The sequence below is a fragment of the Bubalus bubalis genome, chromosome 2 (genome assembly GCF_019923935.1).
Source record: "Bubalus bubalis isolate 160015118507 breed Murrah chromosome 2, NDDB_SH_1, whole genome shotgun sequence".
Taxonomy (NCBI): domain Eukaryota; kingdom Metazoa; phylum Chordata; class Mammalia; order Artiodactyla; family Bovidae; genus Bubalus; species Bubalus bubalis.
Window position 1 is genome coordinate 142,030,183 of NC_059158.1, and position 23,208 is coordinate 142,053,390.

General features: G+C 43.6%; 1 protein-coding gene across 4 annotated transcripts in view; it reads right to left on the reverse strand.

The window, feature by feature from the left end:
• FLACC1 (flagellum associated containing coiled-coil domains 1) overlaps window positions 1-15,458 on the reverse strand; it is a 38,827-nt gene extending 23,369 nt beyond the window's left edge. For 3 of the 4 annotated variants that reach the window (XM_006080523.3, XM_044937222.1, XM_006080525.3), the window contains exons 1-6: window positions 15,058-15,458; window positions 7,857-8,043; window positions 7,290-7,364; window positions 4,637-4,685; window positions 2,799-2,932; window positions 959-1,052 (exon numbers count right to left, since the gene is read on the reverse strand). In XM_006080523.3, coding sequence (XP_006080585.1) covers window positions 959-1,052; window positions 2,799-2,932; window positions 4,637-4,685; window positions 7,290-7,364; window positions 7,857-7,969 — 465 coding nt within the window. In that variant the 5' untranslated portion in view covers window positions 7,970-8,043; window positions 15,058-15,458. The remainder of the gene's footprint in view (window positions 1-958; window positions 1,053-2,798; window positions 2,933-4,636; window positions 4,686-7,289; window positions 7,365-7,856; window positions 8,044-15,057) is intronic. The other variant, XM_006080522.3, reaches the window with a different exon arrangement.
• Between the last annotated feature and the right edge of the window lie 7,750 nt (window positions 15,459-23,208).

Sequence of the window (23,208 nt, forward strand, 5' to 3'; positions counted from 1 at the left end):
GGGAGTGTCACCACAAGCCCCAGGAGACACGAAGAGTGCAAACTGAAATCAACAGATTCGGGAGAGTGGGCTTCAGCAGTTTCAACAGCAACAGGAAGTGGGACTGGAGGCTTCTGGATAGTTTTTGAGTGAAACTAAAATACTGGTCATGCTGGTGCCATTAGCAAGAGTTTCAGCAAGGTCTGAAATTAATCTCACCACACGGCATAGTAGGCTCTGGAGGAAATTGCTGGTGCCCCCTAGTGGAGCAACCCACTCCAGTACTCTTGCCTGGAAAATCCCATGGATGGGGGAGCATGGTAGGCTATAGTCCCTGGGGTCGCAAAGACTTGGACACGACTGAGCGACTTCACTTTCTTTCTTTCCTAGTGGAAAAGATAGTGGCATTGAGCATGCCAGAGATGCCCAGGGAGCTCCTGGAAATTGACTTAGGCCTGAAGATCAAACCAGTCAGTCTCGAAAGGAAATCAACCCTGAATATTTATTGTAAGGACTGACACTGAAGCTGAAGCTCCAATAATTTGGCCACCTGATGCGAACAGCCAACTCATTGAAAAAGACCCTGATGCTGGGAAAGATTGAGAGCAGGATGAGAAGGGGACGACAGAGGATGAGATGGTTGGGTGGCATCATCAACTCAATGGACATGAGTTTGAGCAAGTTCTGAAAGATAGTGATGGACAGGGAAACCTGACATGCTTCAGATAAATGGGATTGCAAAGAGTTGGACATGACAGTGACTGAACAACAATTAGAGGAAGGACTTGAGTTCTTGGCAATTTTGGATGAGGATGGAGTCAGAGAAATACGATGGGGTGACCACAGTCTTATCTGCAGAGCTGTTGCTTGGGCAACCTGGCTCCATGAGCCAGGGACTTGGCCCCTTGCCTGGAACATAGCAGGTGATCTGAAGCTATTGGTCTTTCCCTTTCCCATAGCTCACTCAAGGACCACTCACCAATTTTTGGGCAGAACGATGGTCTCTGTTCATTTGCTCTATGATCACTGTCAGCTCTGAGATCTGTTCTTTGAGGTCAGCAATGATATCAGTCCTGCGGGACAAGTAACCCATCACCCACAGAGCATGGCTGGCCGGCCCGGTGAGAGCCAGGCTGTGTTCTGCACTTCCTCCATCATCATGGGGTGGGGATGCAGGGGCAGGGGGTGGGCTGGGAGAAGGAAATTTGGCAGTAGGGTTGTTGAGCTCAGACACAGCCCTTTTGGGTAGACTGGCAGAAGCGAGTAGGGGTAATTTGGTGACTCACTAGATTAGAAGAGAAAGAGCAGGATGTCAGAAATCTATTAGGGTTTGACCTTGACTCAGTAAAGATAGTTGAAATGGAGGGAGAAGATCAGAGGATTAGGAAATGAGTTGAGGGGAATAGAATTGATGCTGACAGTGACTCACAGACAAGGAATGTGCTGGAAACAGGACAAAGAAGGGATTGAAGAGTGTGGCTTGCAGAATAGATTATGGATTTTTGTGTTTCTGGAAGAAAGTGAAAGTGTTAGGCACTCAGTTTTGTCCAACTCTTTGTGACCCCATGGATTGTAGCCCACCAGGCTCCTCTGTCCACAGAATTCTCCAAGCAAGGATACTGGAGTGGGTTGCCATACCCTTCTCCAGGGGATCTTCCTGACTCAGGGATTGAACCCAGGTTTCCTGCATTGCTGGCAGACTCTTTACTGACTAAGGGAAGACCTGAATGGCCTTCATAGACAAGGAATGGGCTGGAAACAGGATAAAGAAGGGATTTTAGAGTGTGGCTTTCAGAATAGATTATGGATGTTTGTGTTTCTTGGGCCTCCATGAAATCTGTAAGATTATTTATGAAATCTGTAAGATTATTCCAGAGAAGGCAAAGGCACCCCACTCCAGTACTCTTGCCTGGAAAATCCCATAGATGGAGGAGCCTGGTGGGCTCCAGTCCATGGGGTCGCTAGGAGTCGGACACGACTGAGCGACTTCACTTTCACTTTTCACTTTCATGCACTGGAGAAGGAAATGGCAACCCACTCCAGTGTTCTTGCCTGGAGAATCCCAGGGATGGGGGAGCCTGGTAGGCTACCGTCTATGGGGTCACACAGAGTCGGACACGACTGAAGTGACTTAGCACAGCATAGCATAGTAAGATTATTCAGCTCTCTTTGGTTGTGCTGGAGTAAACAGGGTGGCAGGCAGCGCAGCAGAGATGAGGTCCTTAATTCAACAGGTCGAGAAAAGAAGAGAGACGATGTAGGAGGAGATGGGGAAAGAGGAGATATGAGTTAGAGATTCAGGAGTTAGAATGAGAAGGATGTGGGGACTGACTTTATATGGTCCTGGAGGATGGGGAATAGGTGAGCCTTGAATGACAGAGGGGGTGGCATAGGTTCAACTGGAATGGAATCAGGCCAGAGTCTTACACACCACATCTCTCAGAGGCATTAGTGAGTGTTATCTTTGGACATAAGGAAAAAGATGCAGACTCGGGCCTCCCAGAAGTCCTGACTTTACTCTCAGTTCTCATTCTTCAAATTCAGACCATTGTATGAGTATTTCATCTACTCATTACCTTCAGGAACAACTACTCTCCTTTAGGATGAGTGACACCAACCCAGTCATTTTCCAGATCAGCTGCCTGACTCATCCGTCCATCCTCCTGACTCCAGTGGGCTCTGAGCAGAGAGATGGGTGCAGAGAGGTGCCAGCACAGGGCTGAGTGTAGGGACACTGTGGACTGGGCGTCAAGTGAGGGTTTGTCCTTGGGACAGGAGAGGAGAAGTCTGGGGAGCTGGAGGGAGCTCAAGGGCATTACCTGGAAATTTTGACTTTGCCCACGTCCTCCGATTCTGAATGTTTTTTCCTATCAAACATCTCATCTCCCAAGGTGACAGAAATCTGCTCCCTGTTCCGAACGAGGCGGTAGCCAGGTGATACGTTTATCACTTCCTGGGCATCAAGGTGGAATGAGAGGTCATATTGCAGACTTGGAGTGTTGGGATTGTTCCAGTATTTCTCTAGGGCCTTACTCACATCTTAGACCCACAAGGTGGGGTGTTCCCCCGTAGCCTCCCCCAGTTCCCTCTCTCCTGAAACCAAGTTGCAAGACTCAGCTGGTCCCTGGGTGTCCCCATAGGCTTCTCAAACCCAACATGTGCAAAACCCAGACACTGACCCCTGTTCCCCACTCTGCCTCTGACCCCTGCTCCTCTTCTGCATTCTCCTTCCAGATGCCAGGAGGCAGCTGGGCGTTGTGGACGCTGCTCAGGTTTTGTAATTAGATGGGCCTGAGTTTAAATCCTGACTCTGCCACTAGCCACAGTTATTCAGCATCTCTGAGCTTCAGTTTGCTTATCAGAGAATGAAGATAATAACTCTTCATCAAAGGCCTTTTTTGATGAATAAACAAAATAACACATGAGAAAATATCTAGCACAATTGTGAGCAAAACAAAACAAAACCCTCAAAATTCTAGTCAGCTCCACCAAATCATTCATCTGGGCAGGGCTACCAACCAGTGTGGACCAAGATAAGATGTACGGTCTTTTTTAAAAAAGATTTTTTGATGTGGTCATTTTTTTTTAATAAAAAAAGTATTTATTGAATGTGTTACAATATCGCTTCTGTTTTATGTTTTGTTTTTTTGGCCCCAAGGCATGTGGGATCTTAGCTCTGTGACCAGGGATCGAACCTGCACCCCCTGCACTGCAAGGCGAATTCTCAAGCACTGGACTGCAAGCTAGTCCCAGATGTACTGTCCTGAGTTGTGCAGGACACCCTGTAGCATCCGTTACCTCCTAACTCTACCTCAACCTCACCCTCTCTTCACTACACCCCTGCCCTTCATGTGGTCCAAGGCCGCTGTCATCTTGCTCCTTGGCTCTGGTGATCTCTTCTCAGTTGGCCTCTCTGCCTTTAGTCTGGCTTCCCTAAAGTTCATCATCCTCTCCACCTAGAGGGCTATTGTAATTTTGTTTATTTTTTTCCTGACCATTAAGAGACTGTGTGATCTTCATATAAGACAGGCGGAGCAGGGGAAGAGAGGCAAGGAAAACAGATGTAAGCAGAGAGCGTATAAAGGGCCAATAATACCCCACGGGAGGGCATTTTCTAAAACTGTAAACCTGACCTGTGTCAGACCCCTAAAGGCTCCCAGACACCAAGAGGACTAGGTCTAAACTCCCAGGCAGGTGTCATGTCCTTCTGGGTTTGGTCCCATCTCTTTCTCCAGCACCCTCCTGTCCCTGCTCCTTTCCTCTCATCCTCCCATCCCGGCTCCCCTCAGGTGCCCTAGTGGTCTGTCCCCTTGTCTTTGTGGGTTCCCAAGTGCAGCAGAGGGTTTCCTGCATCTGGGCTTAAGCTGTTCCCATGGTGTGGACTGATTGCCACCATCTGGTTTCTGTGGGAGACTCGCCTCACCCTACACCCTACAAGGCAGCAGAAAGTGGTAATTAAATGCCTTCTCTGGGATCTGGCTGAGCTGAGTTCAAGTCCTGGTTCCACCCCTCACCAGCGACACATTAAATGTGATCTTGATAGAGGCTCCTCAGGGGATCATTGCACAGATTCAAGGAGGTGAGTGTGTGTAAAAGATCTATGTCTTCACATAGCAGGTCATGTTAGCCCCACTGCCCTCTTCCCAGTTTTACTCACATTAGGTAATTTATTGCTCTCCTCTTGTTTTCCTAAATGGACTTTCATTCTGTAAGAGAAGGGCATGCTCAGAAAGCAGTCGGGTAAAAAGGAAGGTTGGTACACAGATTGCGATGAAATGATGGGTAGTAAAATAGTAGGAAATCAATCCATCACTAGCCTAATAGTAGAACCATTCTGAAAACAAGGGCCCAGAAACTTGATATGAAGATCCAAGCACTCTCCTATGAGCCAGTGCCTAAACTTCAAAGCCCATGCTTTTTAGTGACATCCTTGCTGTGTCTGCACAACTGCCTTTCTTCCTGTTTGCACTGGGAATTGGTGTTCTGGGAACCTGAAAGTGCTCAGGGTTAAATAAATTCCGGGTAAGCAAAGTGTTACTGTTCTGAGACCTGGTGTTAACCCTGATTATAATTAATATTTTTTTCCAGATACAGAAACATGAGCATAGGGTCAGGTACTCAAGTGTCATAAGAATATTTACAGGGGAGCTTACCTGGGATGTTGGAAGAGTCGAGTAAGAGTAACTAACTTCTGCTATGGTGGCAAGCAACACACATTGGATTGTGTCACTCTTCTCAGAATCCTCAGATGGCTTCCTATGTGTTATGCACTAAATTGTGTCCCTCCATAATTCACCACATTAAAATCCTAGCACCTGCCATCCCAGAATGTGTGACTGTATTTGGATTTACGAACTTTAAAGAAGTGACTGAGTTAAAATGAGGCCATTAAGGCGGGCACTAATACCATTTCCTGGTGTTCTTGCAAGAGAGATTAGGACACACAGAGAGAACCCTGGATGTGCACGCACAAAGGAGAGACCCGGTGAGGGGGCGGCAGGCGGGCAGCCATCTGCAAGCCAGGGAGAGAGTCCTCACCAGAGATCAACCCTGCCAGCATCTTGATCCTGGACTCCCAGCTTCCAGAACTATGGGACAATAAATTTCCGCTGCTTAAGCCACTTAGTCTGTGGTTTTCATTGTGGTGGCCCCAGGAGTGAATACACCATCCCTTTTGGAGTGAAAATCAAAGTCCTTATAGTGGCCAGCACACTTCCCTGTGAGTTTCCTACTGTTATTGTAACAAATTACTATGAATTTAGTGGCTTAGAACAACATCTTGTTATGTTTAGTTCTCAAGTCAAACTCTGAAACGGATCTTCCTGGGCTAAAATCAAGGTGCTGGTCCGGTTGTCTTCCTCCTGGAGGCTCTGGGGAAGAATCTATTTCCTTGCCTTTTCCAGCTCCTAGAAGCTGCCCCTACTCCTAGTAGCCTCGTCCTCTGTCTTCAAAGCCAACAAGGTCATCACTCCAACCTGTGCTTCTGTTGTCACATCTCCTTCTCTGACACACTGACTTCCTCTTTCACAGGAAAGGAACTTTCCTTTTATATTAAGTCCACCTTTACATTACATCCTGGATAATCCAGCATGATCTGTCAGCTGCTGAGCAACCTAATTCCATCCACCACCTTCATTTCCCCTCAGCAAGTAACAGAACAAAGTGATGGTTTCCAGGGATTAGGACGTGGACTTCTGCGGGGAGGTAGGGGGCTGATTGTTACTCTACTGACTGCGTTCAGCATCTCTGCAACTTCTTTGAGCTCATTTCCCTGCACTCTCTCCTCCCTTCCTCCACTGGCCCCACGTGGGCCACTTTGCTTTCCAGGAAAACATCAGATGTGCCAAGCAAATTCCTACCCAGGGCCTCTATATTCACTGTTCCCTTTGCCAGGAGTGCTTGACCCCAATGGTCAGCGCAGTTCCTGCTGACCTCTTACCCAGGGATTGCCCTGATCTCTCTGTGCAAAATTACAACCCCACCCTCACCATCCCCTCCTCCCTATGCCTGCGCTGTTTTTTCACATAGTGCTTGCAGTGTTTGGATGGATTTACATGTTCATAGTCATCTCCCCAGCCCTCCCCACTAGAATGCAAGTCCAGGAGAGCAGAGACTTTGCCGTGTTCATTGCTGTCCCCCTGCACCTGACTCAAAGTCTAGCAAATAGTGAGTGAGTGAGTGAGTGAAGTCGCTCAGTCGTGTCCAACTCTTTGCGACCCCGTGGACTGTAGCCTGCCAGGCTTCTCTGTCCATGGGATTCTCCAGGCAAGAATACTGGAGTGGGTTGCCATTTCCTTCTCCAAGCAAATAGTAGGTGCTCAGTAAATGGTTTCCAAATAAATAAGTAAATAGAATACAAAGTTTCATGCAAAGGCCTAAACCTAAATTACACTAGATAAGCTTATAAATGTGAATGAAAATTTTAATTGGTGAATAAAAACAGAGCTGCAATCTACAGAAATCCTTAGACATAGTAAAGTAATCAAGAAAAGGATGAGTGCACGCTATAAATTCGTGGGAGGCTTTTGGTCAAGGACGTGCATTCAACGCTTTTAGGGCAGGGAGGGGCTCTCTGGGGCACCCTGCTGAGAATTCCTTGGAAGTGACTTTGAAAGCAGTGAGGGCAAAGGACCACAGAATCCACCTGTAGGAGCTGAGGTTTGGAGGAAATCCCAGTGCGTTCTGGCATTTCTCTGACACACTTGGGAGCAGTTACCTCAAGTCAGGAAATGTTGTAAAGGCCTAGAAGTGGGATTATTTTATTCACATACCTCAAACCGTTCCTGTCCCATGGACGTGAAAATACTTACTTTGGGGAGACAACAGGTTTTGTTATCGGTTGGGCATAATTTTGTTTTTTTCCAGCTGGAGGAAGAGGAGAGAGCCTGACAGTGAAAAAGGAAATCATGAGAAAGAGAAAATTGGAAATTCAGGAACCTGCGTTGGCACTCTCAGGTAAGGGAGACCCCCACAGTAACCCCAAGTTGGAAGACACGGTCTGCCAATGGGAATCTTTATAACCAGGATGGTCTGGGGAACCTCGGGCCAATGATCCTGGCACTTGTTCACTGACCAGGGGTTCCTGGGCTGAAGTCCTCTAGTTCTAGAAGCTCTTTGACCTGTATCGGGGAGGGGTCCTGCCATGGCCCTTTCCCTCCTGTGCTTACTCTGCAGATTCCTCATTGAAACCACACTCCGCCCCAGCTGCCCTGTCCAGAGTGCTGTGCAGCCAACAGGTCAGTAAAGCCGGGCTTTCTGGCCGCTTTGGGATTTTGCTGCCAGGCTGACTGTTTTGGAAATCTTGTGAGAGAAAGATGGCTGCCCCACTCCACAGAACCCAAGCCCTCAGGCCACACTCCATCCTGGATAATCCTTACTTGGGCTTCACTGAGGAGGTCTTGCTTGGTGGCTGAGGGGTCTTGATTAGCTTTCGTGGCCCCAAGTTCCAGGGATCCCAGCAGGTGCAGTAGACGAGGGGGTTGGGGTACATGGCAGGTCAGGGGCTGTCTTGGTTGCTTGGTCAGGAGGCCCTCACCGAAGTCGGAAAACAGCAGCAGAGTTACACTGTTGAGAGTCAGAGCAACAATGCTTAGAGACGAATTGGGAAGAACCCAGGGAAAGGCCAAAGCACAGATGACAGATTCTGGAAGCTGTCAATGTGGTACAGGGTCTCGAACACAGCACCTTGGCCTGTGTTCACCTCTGGCCACCCAGGAGATCTGACTTGAAAGCCGTTTAACGTTTGATGTTGTTGTTGTTTAGTCGCTCAGTCATGTCCGACTCTTTGCAACCCCATGGACTGCAGCCTACCAGGCTCCTCTGTCCACAGGATTTCCCAGACAAGAATACTGGAGTGGGTTGTCATTTTCTTCTCCAGGGGATCTTCCTGACCCAGGATCAAACCTGCATCTCCTGCATTAGCAGGAGGGTTCTTTACCACTGAGCCACCTGGGAAAGAGTTGCTGAGTGCTTACTATGAGCCAGATCCACAAAAAGTGATCAGTTATTGTTATGCCAGCTTTACAGATGAGGATAGTGAGGCTCAGAAAGGTAACGGAGGTAGCAAGTCACAAAGGTGGAAACAAACACAAGTCTATCTGATTCCTGAGCACTTGCTCTTCCCTCAGATCACACTAAATGCCTGTAACAGGTAGGTCATGCGTAGCCCTTCCTAGAAAAGCAGCTCTGTTACTCAAATTACAGTGCAAGAGAACCTTTTAGGTTCTCTTTCCTGGTCACTGGCCTGAATTGCACAGCCAAAACTCTTCCTTCTTGGCTTCATAAAAACAAAAAACTCTGTAACAAAGGTTTGCATGAAAAACTATCAGATAAACATGGAGGCTTGATCATACTTGTTTATCTTCTTTCTTTTCCAGAACTTCACTAAAATGAGAGTACAGATTAAGAGATGTTTAATTCCATGAGAACAGAGAGAAGGAGAGAGGAGATAATACTGCACAATGATGTCCATACGGGCTCGGCACTGTGACTCCCTCACTTAGTGCACCATAGGAAACTACAGCTTATGAGCCTGCAAAGGATGTACAAACCAGCGGAAGCCAGTTTCCAGGAGAAAGCCCCCCAAGATGCAGGGTTGGAACTGGTCGATTATCTGATGTTTCGGATGGGTATTCGACATCTGTTGGAGCACATGGTAGGTCAAATAGTGTTCCTTCCCCTTTCTCCCCTGCCCCATGTTCTAAGTAAATATGTTACCTTACATGCCAAAAGGGGCTTTGTAGCTGTGATTAAGGATTCACCTCAACCATAGTTTTTTCTTTCTTGTTTTTATTTTTTATTAAAGTATATTTGACATACAATATATTCAGTTCAGTTCAGCTCAGTTGCTCAGTCGTGTCTGACTCTTTGTGACCCCATGGACTGCAGCACATCCAAGTCCAAATTCAAGGGAGTCCAAGTCTTCTCCAACACCACAGTTCAAAAGCATCGATTCTTTAGTGCTCAGCTTTCTTTATAGTCCAACGCTCACATCTATATATGACTACTAGAAAAACCACAGCTTTGACTAGATGGACCTTTGTTGGCAAAGATATGTTTCTTTTTTTTTTAACATGCTGTCTAGATTGGTCATAGCTTTTCTTCCAAGGAGCAAGCGTCTTTTAATTTCATGGCTGCAGTCACCACCTGCAGAGATTTTGGAGTCCAAAAAAATAAAGTCTCTTACTGTTTCCACTATCTATTTGCCATGAAGTGATGGGACCAGATGCCATGATCTTTGTTTTCTGAATGTTGAGTTTTAAGTCAACTTTTTCACTCTCCTCTTTCACCTTCATCAAGAGGCTCTTTAGATCTTCCTCGATTTCTGCCATAAGGGTGGTGTCATCTGCATATCTGAGGTTGTTGATATTTCTCCCAGCAATCTTGATTCCAGCTTGTGCTTCATCCAGCCCAGCGTTTCTCATGATGTACTCTGCATATAAGTTAAATAAGCAGAGTGACAATATACAGCTTTGACATACTCCTTTTCCTATTTGGAACCAGTCTGTTGTTCCATGTCCAGTTCTAACTGTTACCCCCTAACCTGCATACAGAATTCTCAAGAGCCAGGTCAGGTGGTCTGGTATTCCTATCTCTTTCAGAATTTTCCACAATTTGCTGATATCCACACAGTCAAAGGCTTTGACGTAGTCAATAAAGCAGAAATAGATGTTTTCCTGGAACTCTCTTGCTTTTTCAATGATCCAGCAGATGTTGGCAATTTGATCTCTGGTTCCTCTGTCTTTTCTAAATCCAGCTTGAACATCTCGAAGTACACGGTTCACATACTGTTGAAGCCTGGCTTGGAGAATTTTGAGCATTACTTTGCTAGCCTGTGAGATGAGTGCAACTGTGCAGTAGTTTGAGCATTCTTTGGCATTGCCTTTCTCTGGGACTGGAATGAAAACTGACCTCTTCCAGTCCTGTGGCCACTGCCAAGTTTTCCAAATTTGCTGGCATATTGAGTGCAGCACTTTCACAGCATCATCTTTTAGGATTTGAAATAGCTCAACTGGAATTCCATCACCTCCACTAGCTTTGTTTATAGTGATGCTTCCTAAGGCCCACTTGACTTCGCATTCCAGGACGTCTGGCTCTAGGTCAGTGATCACACCATCGTGATTATCTGGGTCCTGAAGATTTTTTGTATAATTCTTCTGTGTATTCTTGCCGCCTCTTCTTAATATCTTCTGCTTCTGTTAGGTCCATACCATTTCTGTCCTTTATTGAGCCCATCTTTGCATGTAATGTTCCTTTGTTATCTTTCATTTTCTTAAAGAGATCTCTAGTCTTTCCCATTCTATTGTTTTCCTCTATTTCTTTGCATTGATCTCTGAGGAAGGCTTTCTTATCTCTCCTTGCTATTCTTTGGAACTCTGTATTCAGATGTTTATATCTTTCCTTTTCTCCTTTGCATTTAGCTTCTCTTCTTTTCTCAGCTATTTGTAAGGCCTCCTCAGACAACTATTTTGCTTTTTTGCATTTCTTTTTCTTGGGGGTGGTCTTGATTACTGCCTTCTGTACAAATCATGAACCTCTGTCCATAGTTCTTCAGGCACTCTGTCTGTCAAATCTAATCCCTTGAATCTATTTCTCACTTCCACTGTATAATTGTAATGGATTTGATTTAGGTCATACCTGCATGGTCTAATAGTTTTTTCCTACTTTCTTCAATTTAATTCTGAATTTGGCAATAAGGAATTCATGATCTGAGCCACAGTCAGCTCCTGGTCTTGTTTTTGTTGACTGTATAGAGCTTCTCCATCTTTGGCTGCAAAGAATATAATCAATGTGATTTCGGTTTGACCATCTGGTGATGTCCGTGTGTAGAGTCTTCTCTTGTGTGGTTGGAAGAGGGTGTTTGCTATGACCCGTGCGTTCTTTTGGCAAAACTCTGTTAGCCTTTGCCCGGCTTCATTCTGTACTCCAAGGCCAAATTTGCCTGTTACTCCAAGTATTTCTTGACTTCCTAATTCTGCATTCCCATCCCTTATAATGATGAGGACATCTTTTTTGTGTGTTAATCTAAAGGGTCTTGTAGGTCTTCATAGAACTGTTCAGCTTCTTCAGCATTACTGGTTGGGGCATAGACATGGATTAATGTGATATTGAATGGTTTGCCTTGGAAATGAACAGAGATCATTCTGTCATTATTGAGATTGCATCCAAGTACTGCATTTCGGACTCTTCTGTTGACTGTGATGGCTACTCCATTTCTTCTAAGGGATACAATGTATTAGTTTCCAGTATACAACCCAGTGATTTGACAATTTTATACATTATAAGCTAATAAAAGTCTAGTAACCCTTTGTCACATGCAAAGTTATTACAATGTTATTGAGAATATTCCCTATGCTATACATTATATCTCTATGATAGTTATTTTATAACTGGAAATTTGTACCTCTTGATCCTCTTCACATATTTTGCCCAAGTTTTTACCCCTCATCTTTCTGGCAACCACTTTGTTCTCTGTATCTATGAGTCTGTTTCTGTTTTGTCTTGTTTGTTCATTTGCTTTTTTTTTAATTTAAAAAAGTCATTATTAAGGTTTTTGTTGAAAATAACTCATGTTCAAAAGGAAAGGCCAATATGGTGTGTTATCAGAATAGAATAAATCAGAGTTGATTGGCTGGTTAAAAAGTTATATGGAAAAGTTGAAAGGAAACTGAGTTTTAAGAGAGTGTAAATAACTAAAATATTTTAAAATGTTATATTAAAATTAGAAATTTTATACTAAAGATATACTAGAATATACTGGAATGTTTGCAAAAATGAAAAAGGGTGCTTTGTTTTTTAGATTCCACATATAAGTGAAATCATACTGTTTGTCTTTCTCTGACTTATTTTACGTGGCATAACAGTCTCTGCTGCTGCTAAGTCGCTTCAGTCGTGTCCAACTCTGTGCGACCCCATAGACAGCCTCCTACCAGGCTCCTCTGTCCCTGGGATTCTCCAGGCAAGAACACTGGAGTGGGTTGCCATTTCCTTCTCCAGTGCATGAAAGTGAAAAGTGAAGTCGCTCAGTCATGTCCGACTCTTAGCGACTTCATGGACTGCAGTCCACCAGGTTCCTCCGTCCATGGGATTTTCCAGGCAAGAGTACTGGAGTGGGGTGCCATTGCCTTCTCCTAACAGTCTCTAGGTCCATTCATATTATTGCAAATGGCAAGATTTCATTCTTTTTTTGACTTAGTAATATTCCATTATATCCATCTTCACAACATTGTTTACTAAAATTTCCCTTGGGTTTTGGAATCAGTTGGGTCTGATTTTGCACAGGAAATCTGCTTATCATCTGTGGGACCCCAATAAATGTACTTTCATGAGTCTCAGCTTCCTCATCGGCAAAATGGGGAAAAAATTCATGTCTCCTCACTGGGCTTTCGGGCACATGAAATGAGACCATGTCAGGAAAGTTCTCAGCACACTGCCTTGCATACATTAGGGTTTCAAAAACTGGCAACTGAGTTTAGGAACATTATGAAAAAGGTATTTTGTTTACAGAAGCTTTTATTCCTAAATTTATGGGAGAATAGGCTTTTTAAAAAATATGTGTTAAATTGAATTATGTTCATTGTAAAGAAAATAACACAGAAAAGCCTAAGTAAAAATAACCCAAAATACTAGCATCTAGAGATGACCACTGGAAATATTTTGGTGAGTGCCCTCTAGAATTCTCTTTAGTCTAGAGAAACAGATGCATAATTTTCTATAAATGAAAGCAAATTCTACTTACATCCTAGATATGCCTTTTTAAACACATAGTTGGTAACTATATACATATACAGTCATAGAATTATTTTTAAACTTAAGTTTACTGTGGAGAAATTTTTAAAATGTACAGAAGTAGACAAAAGAGTACAGTGAACTCACACGTATTGTCACCTAGCTACAATAACTAGCAATTTATGGCTAGTCTCTTCCATCTTAGCTCACCTTTTTAAAAATTGGAGAATAATAGCTTTACAATGTTGTGCTGGTTTCTGCTGTACAACGTGAATCACCTGTAAGTATACATATACACCCTCCCTCTTGAGACTCCCTCCCCTCCCCCAGCCCACCCCTCTAGGTCATCACAGAGCACTGAACTGAGTTAACCCACTTTTCTAACACTAGATTATTTTAGAGCAAATTTAAGGCAAATCTATAATTCTAATTATTTAAAACAAACCTTTTAAACAAGACTGAGGACTTCCTTGGTGGTCCAATGGTTAAGAATCTGCCTGCCAAAGCAGGGGACACAGGTTTCATCCCTGGTCCAGGAAGATTCCACTTGGTGCAGGGCAACTAAGTCCACATGCCACAACTACTGAGCCCTCACGCCCTGGAAGCCATGCTCCACAACAAGAGAGCAGCCCCCGCTCACTGCAACTAGAGAAAGCCCACGTCAGCAACTAAGACCCAAGCGAACCAAAAATAAATAAACAAACGAAAAAAAGCCTGAAATTTGTTTCTATATTATCATGACTTTGTAAATTTCTCTTTTATGAATGTACTCATTTATATTTTTAGCTAGTTTTGTATTAATAAACATTTGCTTGTTCCTTTTTTCCCGATGATGAGCAATGCCTTGGTGCATATTCTTTTGCTCTTAAAAAGTAAAGGCCTCCAAATACCCATGGGAATGATACTCCAAATTATTAACAACTAGTAAGACAAGGCTATGGAACAAGCAGAATAGTTGAGGGTTATGTGGTGGAACAGGGTGATAGAGGACCCCACTCCCATCCCCACACCAGGTAGTAACCACTCACTGAATCCTGAGGAGGTCTGGGGATGCCAGGACAATTGTGGAGGTAACCAAGGAGGCAGGCATGACATTTGAGGGCCTTGAACAATGTATATGCACAGCCAGTATGGCAGTATTTTTATATTTCAATAACTGTGCATACAAGCTAAATGTCAGCCCTCTGCCTTCATATTCCCCCAAGAGGGAATCACTGTTAACAGCTTTTTGGGTATCTTTCCAGAAATATTCTATAATATTTAAAAAGTTTTTACATAAACAAGAACACACTTTACACACTACACCATGCCTTGCCTTTTTTGGTGTATGTATATCTGGACTTTCCAGGTGGCTCAGTGGTAAAGAATCTGTCTGCCAGGCAGGAAACTCAAGTTTGATCCCTGGGTTAGGAAGATCCCTTGGAGAAGGAAATGGCAACCCACTCTAGTATTCTTGCCTGGGAAATCCCATGGACAGACGAGCTTGGCAAGCTACAAATCCAAGGGGTCACAAAACAGTTGGACGCGACTTGGCAACTAAACAACAGCAGGATATCTAATAGATATTTCCATATCAGCATGGATAGATCTAATGCATACACAGTGGCTAGATGTGCATTTTATGGCTCTAAGACTATATGGGTGTGTGTGTGTGTTTTAGAATCTTGCTCCTCATTCTTTTCCTTTCCTATATCTCTTTCTGATGATTTTACCCAAGACTTAGTGCACTGAATGTGCCAATTGGTGACCTTATAGTCACCAGTGAGCAGCTGAGCCTCCAGAAAGGTCACTGGTTAGCATTAACAACCAGAACAAAAAAAATTTTATGAAACATCTTTCCAAAGAGCTTACCTTGGACTTCCCAAAGATTTGTTTTCCCCATGTAGTTTCTTTTCAATTCAAGAGTCTTAAAGTCACCATAAGGTTAGAGAAACTCTTTTCATCAATGCAAAATCAGAATTAATTTTAGGTCAAATCCGGAGGGTTCCAGGATGCGAGACTGTAGTGGTCATTCCAAGTGATTGAAATGCCAGAGCAGAAAATCCACAGTTTTCCAGGGAATCCAAAGTCTTTCACAAAGGCTGACCTGGCATGAGCATGAATTTCCCTTCTGAAGACAACCCAGTTTGAGTCTTTTAGTATTGCAATGTAAGTCAAATTAGAGGAGAGAGTCACCCCTTCACTGAGACTCTCTTGTGAGAGTTAGAGTTGTGAGATTTTTCCTTAGCAGATGGTGGGGGAAGGTTTGTTTCTTTTATTGCTATGGAAACAGAACGGCAGCATCTCATTGGCTCAGGCCCTCAGCTCTTAAGAGAGAAGGCTGGAGAAGCAGCCATTAAGAAATTCTCCAAGATGTGAGACAAGATATGTTTAAGACAAACTACCAGAGGAAACAGAATTAAGTAGCACTCCTAGGCTTAGTAGGCTGTGGCAGGATCCGTGATGGGTTTTAAAGTCTTATCATTTGCTCACAGAAACCTAAAACTCTAAAGCAGGCACTTTCTTCCTTGAATTTCAGGCTTTGAAATTTGTTAAAGTGCCAGTCTTCCGGGGCAGGAGTCCTTTTCAGTTACCAAGAAGCTCAGATTTTTTGCCAGAAAGAAAACTGCTTTTACTCATTACACAGAAAAAGAAGCTTGTTTATCAAAGACCAGTGGCTTTTATTTTTATTCTACTGCACCTCACTGTATTTTACACATTTTATTCTAAAAATTGCATGAAATAATACCCTTATTATATACTATTTTATCTTTCTTTTTAAAATACTTTAAAATTTTTACTTATGTTTAAAAATTATTTTTAAAATTTATTTTATGTTGGAGCAGAGTTGATTAACAATGTTGTGTTAGTTTCAGGTATAGAGCAAAGTAATTCGGTTATGCATATACATATGTCTATTCTTTTTCAAATTCTTTTCCTATTTATGTTATACAGAATACTGAGCAGAGTTCCCTGCGCTATACAGTAGGTCCTTGTTGATTATCTATTTTAAATGCAGTAGTGTGTACATGTGAAGACCAAACTCCCAATCTATTCCTTCTTTTAACTATTTTTAACAATTCTTCTAGTTAAAATGAAAGCTGATTATAAATCTACCTTATTGATTTCATGATTCGCTGATGAGTCATATGCCAAAGCTTTTAAAACATTGCTATAAGCTCATCCATTCATTCTACTCCATCAGTTCAGTTCAGTTCAGTCATTCAGTTGTGTCCGACTCTTTGCGACCCCATGGACTACAGCACGCCAGGCTTCCCTGTCCATCACCAACTCCTGGAGCTTGCTTAAATTCATGTCTATCGAGTCGGTGATGCCATCCAACCATCCCGTCCTCTGTCGTCCCCTTCTTGTCCTGCCTTCAATCTTTCCCAGCATCAGGGCCTTTTCCAATGAGTCAGTTCTTTGCATCAGGTAGCCAAAGTTTCAGCTTCAACATCAGTCCTTCCAATGAATATTCAGGACTGATTACCTTTAGGATGGACTGGTTGGATCTCCTTGCTGTCCAAGGGACTCTCAAGAGTCTTCTCCAACACCACAGCTCAAATGCATCAATTCTTTGGCACTCAGCTTTCTTTATAGTCCAAACTTGTTGGGGGCCAGCGTGAGGTACTCCTCCCGTGGCAAAGGTCATGAGGAAGGAGGCTCGACATACGCAAAGGCGGGATCGAGCCTCAGGAGTCCCCCTGGAAATCCTCGAGCATCTACCCCCATAACCAGAGCCTGCCTACTTTACTACTTTGTGCTCTCACCTACACCTCTGACTTTACGGGGGGCTGTCCCCCACCACCTCTTTTGGAGAAGGAGTTAACCTAGAGCTCCAGTTAGTGAAAACTCCTGGGCGTGACAAGAGTGTTTTAACCTACAAACTCCTCTGAAGGTTCTCTGGCCTGCCTGACAGGCTTGACCGGCCACATGTGATTGCTCACAGCCTCCCAACTGTGAGAGGCACGAGATGCTTTAAACCTTCTAAAAACAGGTTCCTTAGAAAAGTTAGAAAACTATTAGTATAAGTATAATGGGCTGATTAGAAATTGTATTGGTGAAGGGTTTTTCATTTGTTGAGCCAATGTTTGTTGCTAAGTCTCCATATCCCCTGCCCTTACATACGTTAATGAATATATAGAAGAAATAAGTATTAACCTTTGATATTAATCACGTTAGACCTTAGGCTAAGTAAATTCTTTCCTTAACTAAAACCCACTACACCCTCACCCTATAGGAATGTAACTTTGTTTGGGTGGCGTCTGTTTTAAGAATAATCACCCCTGGAGAAATAAGTGTCCTGGTTGACTGACTGCTGTCGCAAGGAGAGGGTCATAAATTGTCAGCAGGCCCCCCTGGCCAGAAGATGATGTAACACCCCTAAGACCTCTGTATACATTTGTATGAAGCACCTGACTTTGATAAAAGTCAGGATTGCTGACCCCATGTGACTTTTGTATAACACCTCAGTGTATAAAAGTAGACCATGGAAAATAAAGAATTGGGATCAGTTTCTCAAAATACTGGTCTCCCCATGTCACTCTCTCTCTCACTCTGGTGAGTCTCCATCTGGAGCGCGTAGAACCCGCCATGTTTACTAATTTTGCCTGGGCTTCTAAGATCTGACCGGGGAGGCCACAGTGTCTCCTCTCCTTCGGGAGAACGGAAGGACGCCTGCGGCCTACGTAAGTGGTACAAGCTTCTTGTCTTGAAGTTTTATCGGTCGCCTGCGTAAACCAAGCTACTCAGCCTCTTTTCTCCACTGAATTTTCCTACTGAGCTATCCTCATTGTATTACTCTTTACATCTTTAATTAATATCTAATTGAAGCTATTGTATCCTGATCCTCACCGACGCCATCCCCGCTTCGAATACCCTGGATCAGCCGGGGCTGGACCCCGGCACAAACTCACATCCATACATGACTACTGGAAAAACTATAGCTTTGACTAGAAGGAACTTTGTCAGCAAAGTAATGTCTCTGCCCTATAATATGCTGTCTAGGTTGGTCATAGCTTTTCTTTCAAGGAGCAAGCGTATTTTAATTTCACACATGCAGTCACCATCTGCAGAGATTTTGAAGCACCAGAAAATAAAGTCTTTCACTGTTTCCATTGTTTCGCCATCTATTTGCCATGCAATGATGGGACCAGATGCCATGATCTTAGTTTTCTGAATGTTGAGCTTTAAGCCTGGTTTTTCACTCACTTCTTTCACTTTTATCAAGAGGCTCTTCAGTTTTTCTTTACTTTCTGCCATAAGGGTGGTGTCATCTGCCTATCTGAGGTTATTGATATTTCTCCCAGCAATCTTGATTCCAGCTTGCGCTTCATCCAGCCTGGCATTTCTCATGATGTACTCTGCATATAAGTTAAATAAGCAGAGTGACAATATACAGCTTTGACATACTCCTTTTCCTATTTGGAACCAGTCTGTTGTTCCACGTCCAGTTCCAACTGTTGCTTCTTGACCTACATACAGATTTCTCAAGAGGCAGGTCAGGTGATCTGGTATTCCTACCTCTTGAAGAATTTTCAGTTTGTTGTGATCCACATAGTCAAAGGCTTTGGTGTAGTCAATAAAGCAGAAGTAGATACTTTACTGAAACTCTCTTGCTTTTTTGATGATCCAGAAGATGTTGGCAATTTGATCTCTGGTTCCTCTGCCTTTTCTAAAACCAGCTTGAACATCTGGAAGTTCATGGTTCACATATTGTTGAAGGCTGGCTTGGAGAATTTTGAGCATTACTTTGCTAGCCTGTGAGATGAGTGCAATTATGCAGTAGTTTGAACATACCTTGGCATTGCCTTTTCTTTGGGATTGGAATGAAAACTGACTTTTTCCAGTCCTGTGGCCACAGATGGATTTTTCAAATTTGCTAGCATATTGAGTGCAGCACTTTCACAGCATCATCTTTTAGTATTTGAAATAGCTCAACTGGAATTCCATCACCTCCACTAGCTTTGTTTGTAGTGATGCTTCCTAAGGCTGACTTGACTTTGCATTCCAGGATGTCTGGCTGTAGATTAGTGATCACACCATTGTGGTTATCTGGGTCATGAAGATCTTTTTTGTATAGTTCTTCTGTGTATTCTTGTCACCTCTTTTTAATATCTTCGCTTCTGTTAGGCCAATATCATTTCTGTCCTTTATTGTGCTCATCTTTGTATGAAATGTTTCCTTGGTATCTCTCATTTTCTTGAAGAGATCTCTAGTTTTTCCCATTCTATTGTTTTCCTCTATTTCTTTGCATTGATCACTGAGGAAGGATTTCTTATCTCTCCTTGCTATTCTTTGGAACTTTGCATTCAAATGGGTATATCTTGCCTTTTCTCCTTTGCATTTAACTTCTCTTCTTTTCTCAGCTAGGCAATGGCACCCCACTCTAGTACTCTTGCCTGGAGAATCACAGGGTGGAGGAGCCTGGTAGCCTGCAGTCCATGGGGTTGCTAAGAGTCGGACAGGACTGAGCGACTTCACTGTCACTTTTCACTTTCATGCATTGAAGAAGGAAATGGCAACCCACTCCAGTGTTCTTGCCTGGAGAATCCCAGGGACAGGGGAGCCTGGTGGGCTGCCATCTATGGGGTCGCACAGAGTCAGATATGACTGAAGTGACCTAGCAGCAGCAGCAGCAGCTTTTCTCAGCTATTTGTAAGGCCTCCTTAGACGACTATTTTGCTTTTTTGCATTTGTTTTTCTTAGGGATGGTCTCAATTACTGCCTCCTGTACAATATCATGAACCTCTGTCCATAGTTCTTCAAGCACTCTGTCTATCAGATCTAATCCCTTGAATCTATTTCTCACTTCTACTGTATAATCATAAGGGATTTGATTTAGGTCATATCTGCATGGTCTAGTGGTTTTCCCTACTTTCTTCAATTTAAGTCTGAATTTGGCCATAAGGAGTGCATGATCTCAGCTACAGTCAGCTCCTGGTCTTGTTTTTGCTGACTTTATAGAACTTCTCCATCTTTGGCTACAAAGAATATAATCAATCCGATTTCGGTATTGATCATCTGGTTGTGTGCATGTGTAGTCTTCTCTTGTATTGTTAGAAGAGGGTGTTTGCTCTGACCAGTGTGTTATTTTGGCAAAACTCTGTTAGCTTTTGCCCTGCTTCATTTAGTATTCCAAGATCAATTTGACTGTTACTCCTTACTCCTGTTACTCCCTGGTATCTCTTGACTTCCTACTTTTGCATTCCAGCCCCCTATCATGGAAAGGACATCTCTTTTGGGTGTTAGTTCTAGAAGGTCTTCATAGAACTGTTCAACTTCAGCTTCTTCAGCATTACTGGTTGGGGCATAGACTTGGATTACTGTGATATTGAATGGTTTGTGTTGGAAATGAACAGAGATCATTCTGTCATTTTTGAGATTGCATTCAAGTACTGCATTTTGGACTCTTTTGTGGACTATGAGGGTTACTCCATTTCTTCTAAGGGATTCTTGCCCACAGTAGTAGAGATAAGGGTCGTCTGAGTTAAATTCACCCATTCCAGTCCATTTTAGTTTACTGATTCCTAAAATGTTGATGCTCACTCTTGCCCTCTCCTGTTGACAGCTTCCAATTGACCTTGATTCATGGGCCTAACGTCCAGGTTCCAATGCAATATTTTTCTTTACAACATCACACTTTACTTCCATCACCAGTCAGATCCACAACTGGGTGTTGTTTTAGCTTTGACTCCATCTCTTCATTCTTTCTTGAGTTATTTCTCTACTCTTCTCCAATAGCACATTGGGCACCTACCCGCCTGGGGAGTTCATCTTTCAGTGTACTATCTTTTTGCCTTTTGTACTATTCATGGGGTTCTGAAGGCAAGAATACTTGCCATTTCCTTCTCCAGTGGACCATGTCTTGTCAGAACTTTCCATCGTGACCTGTCCGTCTCGGGTGACCCTACATGACATGGATCATAGTTTCAGTGGGTTAGACAAGGCTGTGGTCCATGTGAGCAGTTTGATTAGTTCTCTTTGATTGGGGTTTTTATTCTGTCTGCCCTCTGATGGATAAGGATAAGAGGCTTATGGAAGCTTCCTGATGGGAGAAACTGACTGAGGGGGAAACTGGGTCTTGTTCTGATGGGCAGAACAAAAACTAGTGGAGGTGATGGAATTCCAGGTGAGCTATTTCAAATTGTAAAAGATGATGGTGTGAAAGTGCTGCACTCAATATGCTAGCAAATTTGGAAAACTCAGCAGTGGCCACAGGACAGGAAAAGGTCAGTTTTCATTCCAGTTCCAAAGAATGGCAATGCTAAAGAATGCTTAAACTACTGCACAATTGCAGTTATCTCACAGGCTAGCAAAGTAATGCTCAAAATTCTCCAGGCCAGGCTTCAACAATACATGAGCTATGAACTTCCAGATGTTCAAGCTGGTTTCAGAAAAGGCAGAGGAACCAGAGATCAGATTGCCAACATCCGCTGGATCATGGAAAAAGCAAGAGAGTTCCAGAAAGACATCTATTTCTGCTGTATTGACTATGCCAAAGCCTTTGACTGTGTGGATCACAATAAACTGTGGAAAATTCTGAAAGAGATGGGAATACCAGACCACCTGACCTGCCTCTTGAGAAACCTGTATGCAGGTCAGGAAGCAACAGTTAGAACTGGACATGGAACAACAGACTGGTTCCAAATAGGAAAAGGAGTACGTCAAGGCTGTATGTTGTCACCCTGCTTATTTAACTTATATGCAGAGTACATCATGAGAAACGCTGGACTGGAAGTAGAACAAGCTGGAATCAAGATTGCCGGGAGAAATATCAATAACTTCAGATATGCAGATGACACCACCCTTATGGCAGAAAGTGAAGAGGAACTAAAAAGCCTCTTGATGAAAGTGAAAAAGTTGGCTTAAAGCTTAACATTCAGAAAACTAAGATTATGGCATCTGGTCCCATCATTTCATGGCAAATAGATGGGGAAACAGTGGAAACAGTGGCTGACTATTTTTATGGGCTCCAAAATCACTGCAGATGGTGACTGTAGCCATGAAATTAAAAGATGCTTACTGGTTGGAAGAAAAGTTATGACCAACCTAGACAGCATATTAAAAAGCAGAGACTTTACTTTGCCAAGAATGGTCCATCTAGTCAAGGCTATGGTTTTTCCAGTAGTCATATATGGATGTGAGAGGTGGACTATAAAGAAAGCTGAATGCCCAAGAATTGATATTTTTGAACTGTGGTGTTGGAGAAGACTCTTGAGAGTCCCTTGGACAGCAAGGAGATCCAAACAGTCCATCCTAAAGGAAATCAATCCTGAATATTCATTGGAAGGACTGATATTGAAGCTGAAACTCCAATACTTTGGCCACCTGATGCAAAGAGCTGACTCATTTGAAAAGATTCCGATGGTGGGAAAGATTGAAGGCAGATGGAGAAGGGGATGACAGAGGATGAGATGGTTGGATGGTAGAACTGACTCAATGGGCATGAGTTTGAGTAAACTCTGGGAGTTGGTGATGGACAGGGAGGTCTGGCGTGCTGCAATTCATGGGGTCGCAGAGTCGGACACGACTGAGCGACTGAACTGAACTGAACTGAGTGACTGAACTGAAGTGAACTGAACTGATGGGTGAGGACATGCTCAGTGAATCTTTAATCCAATTTTCTGTTGATGGGCAGTGCTGTGTTCCCTCCCTGTTGTTTGACCTGAGGCCAAACTACGGTGGGGGTAATGAAGATAATGGCGACCTCCTTCCAAAGGTCCCATGCATGCACTGCTGCACTCAGTGCCCCAACCCTGCAGAAGGCCACTGCCGACTCACGCCTCTGCAGGAGACTTCTGGACCCTCATGGACAAGTCTGGGTCAGTCTCTTGTGGGGTCACTGTTCCTTTCTCCTGGGTCCTGGTGTGCACTAGGTTTTGTTTGTGCCCTCCAAGAGTCTATTTCTCCAGTCCTGTGTAAGTTCTGTCAGCTCTATGGTGGAGTTAATGGCGACCTCCTCCAAGAGGGCTTACTCCATTCCCAGGTCTGCCGCACCCAGAGCCCCTGCCCTTGTGGCAG